Source organism: Ammospiza caudacuta, chromosome 1, assembly GCF_027887145.1.
Source record: "Ammospiza caudacuta isolate bAmmCau1 chromosome 1, bAmmCau1.pri, whole genome shotgun sequence".
In the NCBI taxonomy this organism is placed as follows: domain Eukaryota; kingdom Metazoa; phylum Chordata; class Aves; order Passeriformes; family Passerellidae; genus Ammospiza; species Ammospiza caudacuta.
The window spans coordinates 53,645,739-53,661,527 of record NC_080593.1 but is presented as its reverse complement, the minus strand read 5'-3'; the positions used below and the strand labels follow the sequence as shown (position 1 = coordinate 53,661,527).

The window sequence follows — 15,789 nt, the reverse complement described above, 5'->3', positions numbered from 1 at the left end:
GGCCAGCCATTCATTTTCTACTTCTTTTACATGACTTGCTCATGATGCTTTTGAAGCTCTATGTATCCATGGAGCTGTCTGGGCTAAAGGGGATATACACACAGTTCTTCCAGCAAATAAGAACCAGTGGCTCAGCAAGTTACACCTCAACAATTTGCATTAAAAAAAAAAAAAAAAAAGGAATTCCCCAGTGTGAAATACTGCAATTTTGTTATTTCATTGTATGAAATACTACATAAGACCCTGACTGTACCTCCACAAATGTGGTATGCAATGAGAAGACTCTAGACTATCCAAGTGACTATACACACCCATAATTTTGCTATTCAGTCATTTAAAAAAGAAAGCTGAAAACCAGAATACCAAATTCTGTAAAAGATGAGAGCTGGACTATGAACACATTTCTGGTCCTCTCCTTCCTCTGAAATAGGTTGAACATGACACAATCTCAGTATTGTTATTCAAGGCAGTGACAGCTATCTCTGTGTGGGTTTACAAAAACCATAAGCTTTTGCTAGACATCAAAGGGCTGATGATTTTTACATTTCTTTTTTGCTTGAACCTCCCAACTTTTTGTGCTCTGTGTCTCTGAAACTGCAGCCCAGGGGTAGCATGGCAGTGCATTTCTAAGCTGGTTTTCCACCTCAGTGTGATGTGTCCAGTGCATCCAGAGAGGATTTCATCACTGTATGCTCACTTCACATTGTGCCTGGTTAAAGGTTCAAGAGGAAAAGTTGCAACAGTTTTACAAGGTCTGGATTCACTTGAGTAACAGAAAATTGTCATTTCATCAGGCCTTTCTTTACAAAAAAACCCCAAAACAAAACAAAACAAAACAAAAACCCCACAACATGCACTTCACACGTTTACATTGGTTTACAGGTAAAAAACAAAAGAAAAATAAAAGAAGCATACAGACATTTGAAAAGGGCGTGAGAGAGAGAGAAAAGAGAGAAAGGGAGGGAATGGGCGTAGCAATACTGATTCAAAACTGAAATGGAAGACAGTTTCTCCCTAGAACACTTTAGGGTTTTCAGAGTCCTTATTCCATAAAAGGAATATACTTGAAACACATCCCATTTAGGTGAGATGAGATTGCTAAAATACATACACAACTAAAATATATGAGTCTTTTTTTTTTCCATCTGTTATCTCCTAAGTGTTTTTTGTTTTTTATGTCTATTGCATAACAGCAAGAAACTTGCTTTCTTCTGCAAGTGAGGTCAACAAAGAGCTCATGTCCCCAATAGCCATGTTGGTTGTGCTTACAGGCATAGCTGGGAATGTAAGAGATGTTTGGGGAGTGGTGAGGCGTGAGGAATTGCGGGAGACATTTTGAATGATACTTGGGCTCAGGGCTCCTGAAATTAAGCTGACATGGTCCCCATCATCTATGATAGCATCAAAATCTATCTGCACACCCTCTAGACTGTTGTTGTCAATGCTGTCTACTGTGCTTGACACTTGGTTAGCCCCCGGGGAAAGAAGCTCAGATGAGTTTTCAGTTGCAGTCCCCTGCAGCAGGCAGCTGGCTTCTGAACCAAAGAAAGAACCTGTTTTCATAGCTTGGTGGCTAAAGCCCATGGTTTGGTCATACAACTGACCAGAGTAATTCTGCATGTTGGAGCAGAACTGCTGTGATTGACCTTGCATTTCCATCTTGATGGTGTTTACCCTGTATGTCTGGTTGCCATCCCCTACGTGTCTTTGCTGTTGGGACAGGTTGTTTCTCAACATGTTTTGCCGTCTGTTGCTGCTGTAATTAGAGCACGACTGGTAACTTTTGGCCACTGACAAACCTGAAGGCTGGCTACCAATGGTGTGAGACACCAGTGGACAGCTCTGTGGCCCTTGATACAGGCTGCCTTGTGAGGTAGGACTAACCTGCCCTAGCATCATTTGACCAGATTGACTGACTCCCTGGTAACGAACGCCATCTCCGACTGGCTGGCTTTGCAAATATTCCTGTTCCATCATGTTCCTGTCCTGCATCCCGTTTTCCATACTGGTGGTTTGATCGCTGGATGCCAGGGGATGGCTGAAATTTTGCTGGTTCCCATTCACTGGCATGTTGCTGATTCTCAGCTTCTGCCCTTGCACTGCCATGCCACAGGAATTGTCTGTCACCCCAGACATCACTGCTTGCCTGCCCATGCTTTCGCTGTAAGGCTTGTTGGACTGCATGCTGAAAGAATTCCCGGCTCCATTGCCAAGAGTCATATTTTGCTGTAAACTGTAGGAAGTGTTGTTCTCCATCAGGTTCCCATAGCCATTCTGCTGGGCCATGTTGCTTCTCTCCAGGTTCTGCTGCTGAACCATCATGTTGTTATGCAGTCTGAAGGCCCGAGCCTGCTGCACTGCTGACCGCTGACCACATTTCAGCTTTGAAGGAGACAAGTCAGAACTTCCTGAGCTTACTTCATTCCACTGGATGGGCAAGTCACTCTTATTTGCCTCAGGACCCGCCTGCTGACTGCTCGGTGGAGGGGCTTGGTCAAAGTTGCTGGAATTGTTGTTTCCTGAAACTGAGCTGTGATGTATTTTGTTGCTATCTAGGACATTGTTCAACAAATGGTCGTACATGCCCTGGTTCTGGGAGTTCAGATACTGGACCACGTCATCTGGCAGGAGATCCTCATCGTTCAGACTGCTACCTGCTTCCATTGTAGCAGCCTCCAGGGCGACGTTCTCGCTGATGCTCGGAGGACAGGGGGAGCTGAAGCCGCGGAAGACGCCACCCTCAGAACGGGTGTAGTTCTGAAGAACAAGGTTGCGCTTTTCCATGGATGGAGGCAAAGCAGGAGTGTTAAAGCTATTAAGACTGTTGAAACGCTGGACTCTCGGGACAGAGAGGTTGTCAGAGGCCATTCTGACTGGATCACTGGCTCTCCTTGTCCCATTTCCTAAAGCTTCATGAGACAGAAAATGCCTCCTGCTGTAACCATTTGCCCCACCATCACTACATCTTCGAGGGACATTCACTGGAGGCAGTGGAGATACTCCAGACTCCCTGCAGTCACCCAAGAGTGCCATCCTTGTCTTGAGGCTCATCCTCTCCATGTTAGGCAGTGGAGTCGGTGGGGGTCCACCAGTAGCTGCTGCATATTTAGCTTTCAGCCTGTATTGCTGGGCTGGGGTGAGGCTGAGAAGACTTGGCAGGTCGTCACACTGGCTCGCTTCACTGGAGCGCCGGGAGGCATCCGTTGAGATGGGGTCGTAGGAGTCTGCAACGCTCACGTTCTGCGGTCTTCCCTCCGCCTGGGAGGCATCGCTGGACCTCCGGCTGGAGAAGCAAGGCGAGATTCCAGAGGACCTGCGGCTGCTCAGGTAGGCTGAACTGATTGTGCTAGTATTGCTGTCCCTCCTGTTCAGCATGTTCAACACAGTGATGTCCGTACTTGAGAGTTCATTCCTGTTTGGCAGAATAGTCATGGATCCTCCGACACTGCAGCTGCTGTTCGACTGGGTACCTGCAGGTAAAATTCACAGTTAAACAAAGAGGTACTATCCAGAAACTGGTGAGAAAACACACAGTAAAGACGTAAGTGGAGTATAGAGGAAGAACATCATCACAGCCAATTACAGCAGGGCTCTTTCTTGCAAGAAGTAGGGATAAAAACTGTGTCCTTAGGTTAAAAGCTAATTCAGAGACTCAAGGGTAACATTTCAGTGTGAATCCCAGCAGAAAATTTATAGCCCATAGCCACAAACTGTCATCAGCTGGTGCAGTACTCCAGCCTGCAGTGCAGCTATGCTGGCTGATGTGCCAGGAGAACACATTCGTAAGGGAGCTTTTTATAGGCAAAATATAATTGAACAGGCATTTGCATGGAATGGCAAAATATACAAATTGGAGGCTATTCAAGGTCATTTCTAATACTTCTTGAAATATTCTTGAAATAACTCCTAACAACTGCAAAACATCTTTGCTGGTTTCCTTGTTTTGTTTGTTTTGGTTTTAAGTAAACAGGATACATTTCTTAATTTTACATAGTTTCTTTTGATTGAATGGATCTCAGAAAACCTGGGCTGTCACTGCTGGGTGGAGCCCAGAAACCTACAGGCATGCTGTAGGCAAAGTAGGGGCAGCAGCAACATCTATTTTGGTAATGAGCAGCTCTTTGGAGGAAAACAACCAGGGATCTTCAGAGTTCAACCTCACCTTGCTCCCATTCATGGATATCTGCCCTCTGCAGCAGTAGCATCTGTACATATGATTTCTTCTATGTGTAGGAACAAGTTATTTAAAGGGAAGCCCACCACATCTCTGCAAAGGCTGCCTTGCAAACACTCAACAGAAAGACTTCCATACAGTAAACTCACAGGTATTTATTTCTTCTACCTTGTCTCAAAACAGGACAGAATTATGGTGATCTTGGGTCAAAACCTCTACCTGTAGGGAATATTTAAATGTGATTCATGGCTCCCTCAGGGACTCCTGTTCTGTATGACACAGGACTATCAGACATCTCAGAGGGTGTGGGTAGAAGAACTTGCAATGAGGGAATAAACAGAAAGTGATCAATTTACAAACCATTTCACAGCTGCTGAGTTTCCTGAGCTGTGCAACTCCTGCAAGAGTTGCAAGATTGAGCTAGCAAGCAACAAGATTACGGACAAAAAGCGTTATCACTCCTCTTATGTGTATCTCACCATTTCCTATGAGAGGCGGCAAGGTTGGGGCTTTGGAAGGTGGAACGGGGTTCAGTCTTGGAAGCATTCCATTAACTTGTTTCAACCTTTCTAATTTCACTTGCTCCATCCATTTGGTCCCTGTCATGTTCCTCCTGGCCTGTAAGCCAAGTGCTGTGGTGGCTGTGGAAATGGTAGAGTCCATGATTGGGGTTTCATCGATGACACTGAGGTCTCCTACACTACCACCACCGGTCAGAGAAAGCTCGATCCCATTGTTGGAATAGTTGCTGATGGGGGACTGTTCGCTGCTGCATGTAGACTGACCACCAGGGCTTGGCTGAGATGTCTGTTGGAGAGAAGTCAGAGACAAAAGAGTGTGAGAATTAAGCAAACAATGTTAAACAGAGCATCTGTGCTAAGTGGAGCCAAAGATACAGGTATAGAGAAGTTCAGCCTTAAATGGTAACAGTGATTGTTCTTAAGGAGGCTTTCTAGATATTGGCTTCAACTGCAGTGAAGGGCATTGTAAAACACAAGACTAAAATTGCCTTTCACATGTTGCTGATGGTATACAATGTATCTCCATAAGACATTTATCTGAGTTATTCCCAGAGTTACTTCTATCACTTCAAGCCATTTGTGAGCACATATGGATGGATACCCTACATTGCTTATGTGCTGTTCCCAACTGAAGCTGCAGCTCAAAAAAACCAAACCAGAATTCAGCCATGTTACAAAGTATTAGTTTACACTGCTAGGCTTGCAAACAAACAAACAAACAAACAAGACTCCAACAACATTGGAATTTGGGTTTTTTTAATTAGACTTGTGGCTAAAGAATGTAAGCATTTTCCAGGCTTAAGGCTCATTGTTACAAGCAGTGGTTGGCCTGAAATGTTGGCATGTAATAAAACAAAGACAAAGCATCAGTGCAAAAAATACTGTATCATATTATTAGCATCCTATGATCCTGGGAGCACTCAGGTCTAACTTATACCGCCCCTTATACCTAACTTATACCACCTCTGCTCTGAATCAAGAAGGTGATGATCTACTAAATCAAATCCTTTGTTCCATCAGAATTTAAGATTTTAAGTGCAAGAATTTAAGTAGACAATACAGACTGCTAATCTGCAGGGATATAAACATGCCACAGTAACATCTTCTTTCTTAACAGGGAGTGTTCCCTGCTGCTCTAGCAGAACTCTTGCTGTGTGGAAACACAGGCTTGATTTACTTTTCAGACTTTTTATAAAGTTCTTTCAAAAGAATGGGAAAATGAACAAACTGACAGACAAAACAGAGGACGACAGACAGAAGTCTCTGGACTTAATATCTCACTGTAAGGTTCTATCAGTGTGATCACAAATCAGTGGGGCATGCAGTATCACTTTGCACACAAGAACAGTTTCATGTAAGTGTTTGACTTAAGAGGGTTTCTGATGTGGTTTTATTTTTGGGGGTTTTTTTTCTGCCACTCTGTGATCTTTATGTACATTTTACTGAAAAATGCTGTCTAGAATTTCTGAAGTGCCAGAGACGACTCTCGCTTTAAACATCAATGAATGAAGACACAGATTCATGGCACTACTGTAGTTGCCTATGCCCCTAAGGAGTCAATTTGAGATTCAATAATTATTTTATTATTTCTAACTTGAATGATGATACTTAGAATTTATGAGGCCACACTGAGCAAGCTCATTTCCAAATCCTGGCCATGGCAGATTTGGTGACAAGAACAGAAATAACAGTTATTATACAGAAGAAAGTTTGTACTTCTGGACAATAGCTCTATACCATATGGAAGAAGTGATCAGAAGCCTGTTCTTGTAGCACATGTCAAGATCACAGTGAGGTAGGGTACAGAAATAAGAACTGTATTATGCAGGACATATATTTCTAGATGTGGAATACAGAAAAAAAATGGATGTCTCATCTAGAGGGGAAAGTACAAAGACATTTCTGAAGATATTTCACCAATATAAGCCAGATTTTTCACATGTCAACTGTTGCAAAATGTTCACAACACATAACAACTGGGAATGTGCTTGATGGATTGCACATTACTAAATAAAGGAATGACTGAACAACAGGCAGAAGACCAAAATAAAAAAATATATAATGTTGCAATAAGAAAAATAGCAGAAAAGTTAAAATGCCCTCACCTTATTACCCACTGTCCTTAGGAAGTTAGAATAAGACATTTAAGAGCATTAGACAGAAAAGACATTGGATTAGTTGAAAACCAGAAAATATACCTTAATTCATACATGCAATGAAAAGCAAGAAACACAGAATTATTTTTAAAATATAATTTTCAGTGAGAAATATTTGATACTATGTAAGTTATAGGCATTAGTACCCCTCTTCCACAAATTTTTCTGTTAAAACTGTGTTAAACATGCCTCAATAACACTACACATTTACCTAGCAAAGCAAAAGAGATTTTGCTCCTTTGTAAATAAGGTAGTTATCATCAAAGATAGCAGAGCACCTTCTTTTAGACTCCAGTAAGACTTTAGTCTGAGCCCTTAAAAGGTTTTGAATTGAGTATTAATACTGAACAGTTTGAGCATAAGCCTTAGGCACAACATAGCAGTAACTCATACTTCAGTGAGTAATCACTTCGAATTGCAGCATGATTAACAGTATGAGCAGAATTTGGAGGGCTCATATTTGTAATCCCCAAGGGCTGAATACAGATGAATCATAGACCCAGATGGGGAAGAGGATGGAGTGGCTGCCTTTGAATTAACCCTTGTGAAGAGGGCAGATGGCATATGAAATTCAGGCAAATAAAAGAATTTGTGTATTTAAGACAGCATCTCAAAAAATAGAATACAATCCTTTTAACAGTTTAACGCAATACATTAAGGTAAACCACAGAAAAGACCTGCAGACTGTCAATTCAACTTGGTTTAGTTAAACTTGGACTAAGTTAACTTGAGTAAGTATCAGATAAACATAAGAGGTCACATCACAACAGAGATGTTATTAAAAGATGCATATCTGCTGTTTAAGAAAGTGAATTCATCCTGCTTCAGTTTGATCCATGACCCAAAAGCCTCAAGCCCCTAAAATTTGATTGTTTTCCCAGGTTCTCCAAAAATTATCATCATCAATATCATCATTTTAGTCATTTGGACTTGTGGTTTGGTTCGGTTTTTTTCTTATTTTGGCTTTCAGTCTGAGAGATTCAGATCCATCTTTCTTCTGGAAACAGAAGAGTGAAAAGAACTCTTCGTTTTTATTTTTTAAATGAAAACTCTGATTTTCTCATACTATGCTTATTCCAGAAGATGGAGCTTTTTAAGAGAAACAATTATTGTGGCAGTTGCCAGCACTGCACTTATCCTATATTGCATAGACTATTTGTAATCTTTTTATTTGCTACTTCTCAGGCTTTAAAAACATTTTACAAAGTAAACACAGAAGACCTCAAAAAAACAAACCTTGTGAGCTAGAGTTTACAGACCTGAGCATTTCATAAAGGGGTTATTAAATGGTTGCAGGAAGAAGAGGACAAAGGGAGTGGCACGGTGTATTGCATACCATTGGTTTTTCTGACTTGACGGCTTTCACTTGGAGGCATTCTTCCCGCTTTGAGGTAGTGTTGCTGAGGTCCTTCTGCTCACCAACTGCACCCTGAGTCTGATGGCCTGGTGACCGGGTCTGAGAGTGGCTGCCTGGGTCCCTGGGTGGCGGAGGCCTCGGGTGGATGTCTCCCCGCTGCTTCTTGGTGACGTGTGCCTCTGGGCCATGCACAGTCTTCACGTGCTTCCGCAGGGAGCTGGGGTCTGTGTAGCGCTTCGTGCAGCCCGGGATCTTGCACACATATGGTTTCTGACAAGACACAAAACCCACCCATATCAGGTTTTATTCCATGTGGGACTCCTGAAGAACTTCTTGGAGCACAGCTGGTACCACAGTTATATGCTTTCACAGTGAATTTGTTACCTAATTTATGGTTTCTACAAATGAATCATAGAATAGTTTGGGTTGGAAGGGACCTGAAAGATTATCCCAATATGGGCAGGGAACCCTTGGTCAAAGCCACATTCAGACCTGGCCTTGAACCAGGGATGGGGCATCCACAGCTTCTCTGGGAAACCTCTACCAGTGTATCATTACCCTCACACTAACCAGTTTCTTCCTTATAACTAATCTAAATTCACCCTCTTCCAGCTTAAAGCCATCACCCCTTGTCCTATCAAATTGTGACTGCCCCTAGTTAAAACCATTAGCACCCCTTGGCTCAGAAGGTAGCACTTAGTGCGGCACACTTGATTGAGGGCAGAGTCCTTCATGGGTACCAACTGGCACAGCTTTCAATTACCTTAGCAGAAGGTAACTCAGCTATGCCAATTTATGAAGACTGCTTTGATTTTCAGCCCTGTCCCTTGCCCTCAGCAGTTTGACAGCATTCCCAGTATGCCTAGTACCTACTACTAGACACTGAGAGAAACACCCCCCTTCAAAAGATGCTGGGCCGTTGGTTCAGGCAGAATAAAGGGAGGAAGCATTTTTTTTCTGGCTCCTTCAGATCACCAGTACGATGTCAAAGCACAAGATACAGTGCCATGAACATTTTCACGTTGCATCAATATATGCACTAGTACTATTATTACTGCTACTAGCATAACTCATCACTCATTTTTTACAAACCACTTTCTTTATCTGTGGATTTCTGTAGTTCACTAAGCAATGTAGAATAAAGTAAATTTACTGTCTTATAAATTAACAAAGCCTTTTTTCTTGTATTATGAGGGGATTAGAAAGAAGAGCTGAGCACTTCCTAAATCCTTTAATTGCCTCGGGAAGCAAAGTATTGTTCACTCACTTTCATTACTGAATTGCTTCCAAGAAACTACTGTTTTAAAGGGTTTTCTTATACTAACCTTCAAAAAATAGAAAGAGACCCTGATGCAGAGTTTCTCAGAGGGATTCTCACTCTGCTTACACACACTGTGGAGCCTTTGACAAATATAGCTTCGTCATAGCTGTCTAAGGCCTGAGACTGCTTCCACTGACATGAGTGGAAAAATCCCTCCCACTTACTTGAATAGGAGCAAAAATGAGCAATTTAGAGATGATGTTGAGCTACTAAGGCAGGTTTTCTCAGGTTGCTATAGAAGTACAAGTCATTTAGCCCTCCTCTGCATGAGTAAGGCACATCATTATCAAGATATGTCAGCTGCTTTTAAAGCTCTGTGTAGGTTACCGACTTAAAGCTAAAATGGCACGACAAGCAAATGCTGAATTTGGTCTGTGCTTTTTACTGTATTCATATCATTCCATCAGTATATGTTGCCTTAAAATATTAGACTGTTTTGGTGTGAAGTAATGATGAAGGAAATGTTTAATTTGCCCCTGTGGCTGCACCTGTGAGAAATCATGTGCAGCATAAAATTTGGCTGGCTTACTGTTGGACACAAAATTAACACAAGGACAGGTCACACCACTAAGTGTGAGAAGGTCTAACTCATCAAGGCAGCCCACATGTTGGTTCAGACAGTGAATGAAAAAAGAAAACTCAGCTATTGGCAAGACTTGGTGAACTTCCTTCTACCTTGACCATTCACGAAATCACTGCAGGGCTTCAGTGCCATTATTAGTTGGGCTGCTGAAAACACACATGGCAGGGATGAGGAAACTCAGAGATGTGCAATGCCCTCTGCTTCCTTTGTGACTGAAGAGATGCTGCAGGGCGGGCACTGGAAGAGGATGAAGGCTCCCTGGAGATCTGCCTGTGTGCAGACCTGACAGCCAGCTAGAGAAAGATACAAGCTGTGTGGAAATAGATATAGCTGCTATGGTATGTCCTGCCCTTCCAGTACTCCCAGGTTTAGGCTAGAGGTGAAGGAGTATAGGGACATGTCAAGGAGGAGACAGTGGACTCTGATGTGAGATTGAGATGATGTGACTCTCTGTGCAACTTGAAATGGGGCAATAAAACATGGACAATGCAAGAAGATGGTGTGATTCCTGAAAAAGGAGGCAGCAGTAACAGTAAACAGTAATAATGAGATGTTACACTGAGAGTTTGGAAACAGCTGTGACTGCCACAGCTGGTTTCCTTGAGAAAGGTTGCATTTCCTCTGCAGTCCATGAGGTCTGTTCAGGAGGAAAAGAAAGAGTGAAAGAGGCCAGAGAAGAAGGAAAAGGCATAACTCGGAACTTAAATGGCAACCCATGATTTCAAATGTGGACACTGTGGCTGTCTGCAGCACCCCAAAGTATGCTGGGGAAGCTGCATCCCAGCAGATGCCCAGTGCCAACACAGACATGCAGATGGGTCCAGGCACCCAATGAGCCCTTACAGCTCCAGAGGGAAAAATGATCCCAGGAAAACAGGATCTGTCCCTGGTTAATGCATGTGTTTTCATTAAACTCCCTCATTCAAAACTCTCCTACATGTAATAAAATGCCAGGTCTGTATGACATACTGTGCTGCTAAGAGGCATTACATTCCTTTCAGGTTGCTGAGGGTTGCTGTGCCTGTCCTCTGTAATGGATTGCTATGACCACACTGTAAGTCTGTTCAACAATGAATTGTATTAATCTTTTGAAGCTGTGCTTACTTACCTCATTGGAATGAGTCCTGTTTTGGTGCTTGGCCCTGTCAGATGCATTGGAGAAAGCTTTGTTGCAGCCTTCATGTTCGCACACATATGGTTTCTCTCCAGTGTGAGATCTCAAGTGCGTTTTCAAGTTTTCTAGTCTGGAGTAGGCCTTTGTACAACCTTCAAACTGCAGACAAGACATAAATCTGGTTTAGCTTGAATCTTTGGACTTGCAGGAAACAGCAAAAGTGGACTTGTAAAAGTTTAGAAATTTTCCAGGCCTTCATAACTTTGTCCCATGTAGCTTTGATTTGGAGAGTTTTAATTTTATCCAAGCAAACTTTGCCACAGCTCAAGTAAAAATGCTTTCAGCATTATGTAAATCTTCTCTTACAGGAGAGCACAGTATTTGTGTACTTTGACTAAGACTGAAATCCATTGCAAAGCTATCAGGAGCTGGTGGCCAGCAGTAATACCAAGCTCTGTAAGAGAAAGTGCCTTTAAATAATTAAGCAAACTGAGCCATGTTTAATAATGCCTTTTGGGGCTTCTTTGCACTTTAAACTTGAGGAAGTGGGCCAAATCATCCAGGGAATCCCCTCTCCTAAAGCTTTTGTCATCTGGTTGTGCTGGATAACAAAGCAGACATGGCAGTCTCTTCTCCACAAGAGTCTGACAGATGAGCTCAGGGAATGCAGCACTTGTCCTGCTCTGTTTGTTCTCTGCACAGCCCCAGTTTCCCAGTACAAACCTGGAGCTCAGGCTCCTTTACTTACAGTGCATTTGTGTGGCTTTTCCCCTGTATGTCTCCTCATGTGGACCACCAGCATATATTGGGCTTTGAAAGGTTTCTGCTCCCGGGAACAGTCCAGCCATCGACACACAAACTCTTTCTTCTCACCATGTATGTGGTCATTGTTGATGTGCTGTTCAGGCAGAAAAGAGGTCACAGCTTAACAGAAATACAACATCAGCTGCAGCCTTACTGTAATTTTGCATTGGAAGAGCACCAGAGATTCAGGTGTGAACCAGGTCCTTGCAGTACCAAAAGAATAAGATCATCTGCACTTCCAAGTGACCACAGGGTTCAGGTTATAGATCCTACTGGAAGTCCACTAAGGCCAATGATTTTTTTTTTTCTACTGAGATCAAAGGGCTTTGGATCATGCCTAAGGGATACAAGCTGATAAATGGATCCTGGATAATGTCATGCACAGCTCCACTTGTGTGATTCACATTTGGGTACTGCTTTTAAAGAGCAGGGAAACATTACTTAAGTGCTGCTCAACATAAACAAGGTTTACAAAATCAGGCCTTTAGAAACATATCCTCCAACCTGAAAAATCAACAGAACTGCTAAACCAAGTTTCCACCCCAAATTTTAACTCACTCCCTGTTACCCATATTTTCCTCAGTAAATGTATTTGGTTCAGTAAATGCAGAGGTCATGGTGGAGAAATAAACCCCTATACACTGTGAATATGAACTCTGAGTACAGCAGCATACATCAAGCCAGTTTTTGCCATTGCTTAGTCTGGCTCTGTCTGAATGTGTGTGGGAGTGACAGCTGCCCCAGCCCTGCTGACTCACAGGCATGCCCTTCTGTGGTCAGTGTCATCCACATGAGTGCACCCAGAAGCAGGACAGAGCTGTGTACCTTGTACTCTTCCACAAAATTAGCTTGCTCTGTTTCTTTCACTAAGATCTAGTCCAGAAAAGCATTTAAAAATTGATTTAATTCTCTCTGTGTTTGAGTGGAAACAGGCAAGTGAAACAGGGACAACCTCAAAATCGGTTTGATTTTTTAAAAAATTTTAACTGTTTGAATTTTTTTGCAAAGCTTTAGAAAACAAAAGAAAAAAAAAAAAAAAAACTACACCTGGACTTTCAGAGTCTTTTTTCCACTAGGAGCTACCTGACTTATCCTCCCAGACTCTCTTGGAGAAATCATTCCACACTGCCGAACTTCTGTCATTGTGCCACTAGATGGCTGCATTACCCAGCGAATGACATTATTCCCACTAAGGTACCACCAAAAAATCTTTCCAGTTTTTATTTGATCACAGCACAGGGATGAAATCTGTATCTGTTCCATAATGGGCCTAAATAAAATGCCAGCCATATAGAAACTCAGGAGCTCATCCTGGAACACAAAGAAGATAATCCCAATCTTTTCTGAAGTCTTGGAATCAGTCAGAAAGACACATAAAATCACGTATGTTCAAAATTATGCACCATTGCCATAGGCAACAGACATCCATTGCCTATAAAAGATGACAGCTTTTTTTCTGAAACTTTACTGCCATTTCTTAAAAGTTGTTATGGGGCTCAGCATGCATGAACAGAGCAGGGGTGCTGGGCAACATACAACTTGTAATCTGCAAGAGTGAATGTTCCTAGTGCAGATCTGTATTCACAGTGCACACACCTGTGCCAGAAGCATACACATGCCCTGAGCTGTGAAATGGCATCAAAAGAGTTCAATGAGGCCAATGTGTGCTATTTCTTGAAAGAGAAAGAAGTAAAGGGACAAAATTAAATGCATTCAAATAATTCATGGCCAAATCTCTCGGTAAACATTACAGACTGTGTGTTATGTGGTTAAACCTACACAGCCACGAGGGGAATGAGACTTGAGTGTGTGACACAGGCTTTCCATCTGATACAAAAAACTCAAGGCTGGATCAATCACATCACCACAGCACCTCCTTTTACCTCCTGCTGTGTGGACATTCACGCACCATGGAGGCTCTTTCAGAGAATGTCTCCATAGGACAGTTTTTTCTCTTTGTCCCTGAAAACCAGCTTGCTCCCTGCGCTCTAGACCTCTAACCTTTAGCAGCATGAGAATCCTCTAAAACTGACCTTTCTCATGGGCCTAAAAGTCCTTTCCTCACCCCCTCCCCAGCCCAGGCTCGCTGCAGCAGCTCACAAAGCTTGCCCAGAGTGGTGATGATCATTTGCCTCTCTCCATTGCTGGCTTACCTGTCAAATGTCTTGTGATCATCCTCTGGTCTCTCACAACTGTGGCCCTCCATACACATTTGCCCTGCTCTCCTATCAATCCTTTCCCAGACTCTGATCTTCCTACAATCAAACCCCTCTTTGTGCTGTTTTCCCTCATTGCTCTGATGCTGCAAGTGGCCCCTGAGAGCTCACCTGCAAATCCAGCTCATTCTCATTCAATACCTCTGAGGATCCTCACCTTTAGGGAAAGCCTGCAATAAATGAGCCTGTGATCTGCTAATCTGAGTAATTTATTTGGTTCACAGGTGAGCTGCTTAATTGCTTATTGCACAGGGATCATATTTTAGCAGACCTACAAATATGTTCAAATACTCAAAAGGCTGGTCTGGAGGAAGACGCTAGCAAATCAGCACCAGCAGTGCTCTCAGGTAAGGAGATTCAGAGTGTTTGTCATCCTGAGATTCAAACACCCTCACTTGCTCAAGTTATGATGAGAAAACTCATCAGTCATCTGCTATGGACATATAAGTAGAACTACACAAATGCAAACCATGAACTAAATCTACACTGGGATTTTTTTACCATTATCATTTGGCAGAAAGAATGTGTAATTTTTGTGACATGTTTAAAGAGGAGGGAGTGCAAACAACATCATTTAGAAAAGTTCAGAAGTTTGTGAACTCTGGCGTTCAGTTTCTTTGACTCAGATAATTACCTTTGGATTTTACACGGTGTTTTTGGCTCCCTGGTCTCCATTATGAGAGGAAATGAGCAGTTTTAAGCTTGTAAAACAAAGAACAGTCAGGAATAAGAGTATTATGCAAAGCAGAAGCTTTGGTACAGTACAATAAGGAATTATAGGGTTTCAATTTATAATCTGTTTGTAACCTTATTACACCCATGAAATGTCACATTCCAGGGACTAGATCAGAAGGATTTTTTTTCCTGGTGAAATTGAATTTTGATGCAGTTTCAGGGTGTGAAAAGGCTTTTCTTTTAATTTTGTGGGCCCAAACCTGCAAGTTTTACTTATGTCTGTAATCCTTATTACAGTAAATAGGCGCATGAAAGCCAATGATATTACTCCCTAGTGTCAGGTTTGCTAGCATAAGGCTCTGAAGCATCAGCTCTGTATTATTAAGTATTTCTGACCTGAAAAAAAAAAGCCCCCATTAAAAGCTGGAATTCTACAAGCTATCTCCCGTTGCACACAGCTCCAAAAAGCTGCTGAACAGGGGTCATTTGCAGAATACCAGTCACTTTCATGCTACTTCAATGCTTATTACCAAACCTCTGTTTGGCCTGGCTCATTTTCTATTCTTTCAAAAATGTTGTTATTATCATCCAGTTCCAAAACACCCTAAAATGAACAGACGGAGCTGACCTAAATACTGATTTTGGTCTCAGAATGACCTGCCTTTGAAGGAGGAAGCTCTGAGATGGATTTCAATTCCAGAGCATAAAACCCCACCAGATTAACTGAAATCAAGGCTGAAGTTTGCCTGTCATCTCTACTGGCCAATCTCAAAAACCAGAGGTAATGGGAAATTCAATCCACAGTATCCTGAAGCATAAATGCTTGCATGGTAAGAAATACTATTGAAAAGGGAACGCCTTAATTCAT

The 15,789-nt window shown here is 42.3% G+C and overlaps 1 protein-coding gene across 1 annotated transcript in view; it reads right to left on the bottom strand.

The window, feature by feature from the left end:
• Positions 1–540: 540 nt before the first annotated feature.
• Positions 541–15,789, bottom strand: part of GLI3 (GLI family zinc finger 3) — a 188,104-nt gene continuing 172,855 nt past the window's right edge. The window contains exons 10-14 of the mRNA XM_058806018.1: positions 11,975–12,124; positions 11,221–11,385; positions 8,188–8,478; positions 4,654–4,981; positions 541–3,470 (exon numbers count right to left, since the gene is read on the bottom strand). Of these exons, the coding sequence (XP_058662001.1) occupies positions 1,180–3,470; positions 4,654–4,981; positions 8,188–8,478; positions 11,221–11,385; positions 11,975–12,124 (3,225 nt within the window). The 3' untranslated portion in view covers positions 541–1,179. The remainder of the gene's footprint in view (positions 3,471–4,653; positions 4,982–8,187; positions 8,479–11,220; positions 11,386–11,974; positions 12,125–15,789) is intronic.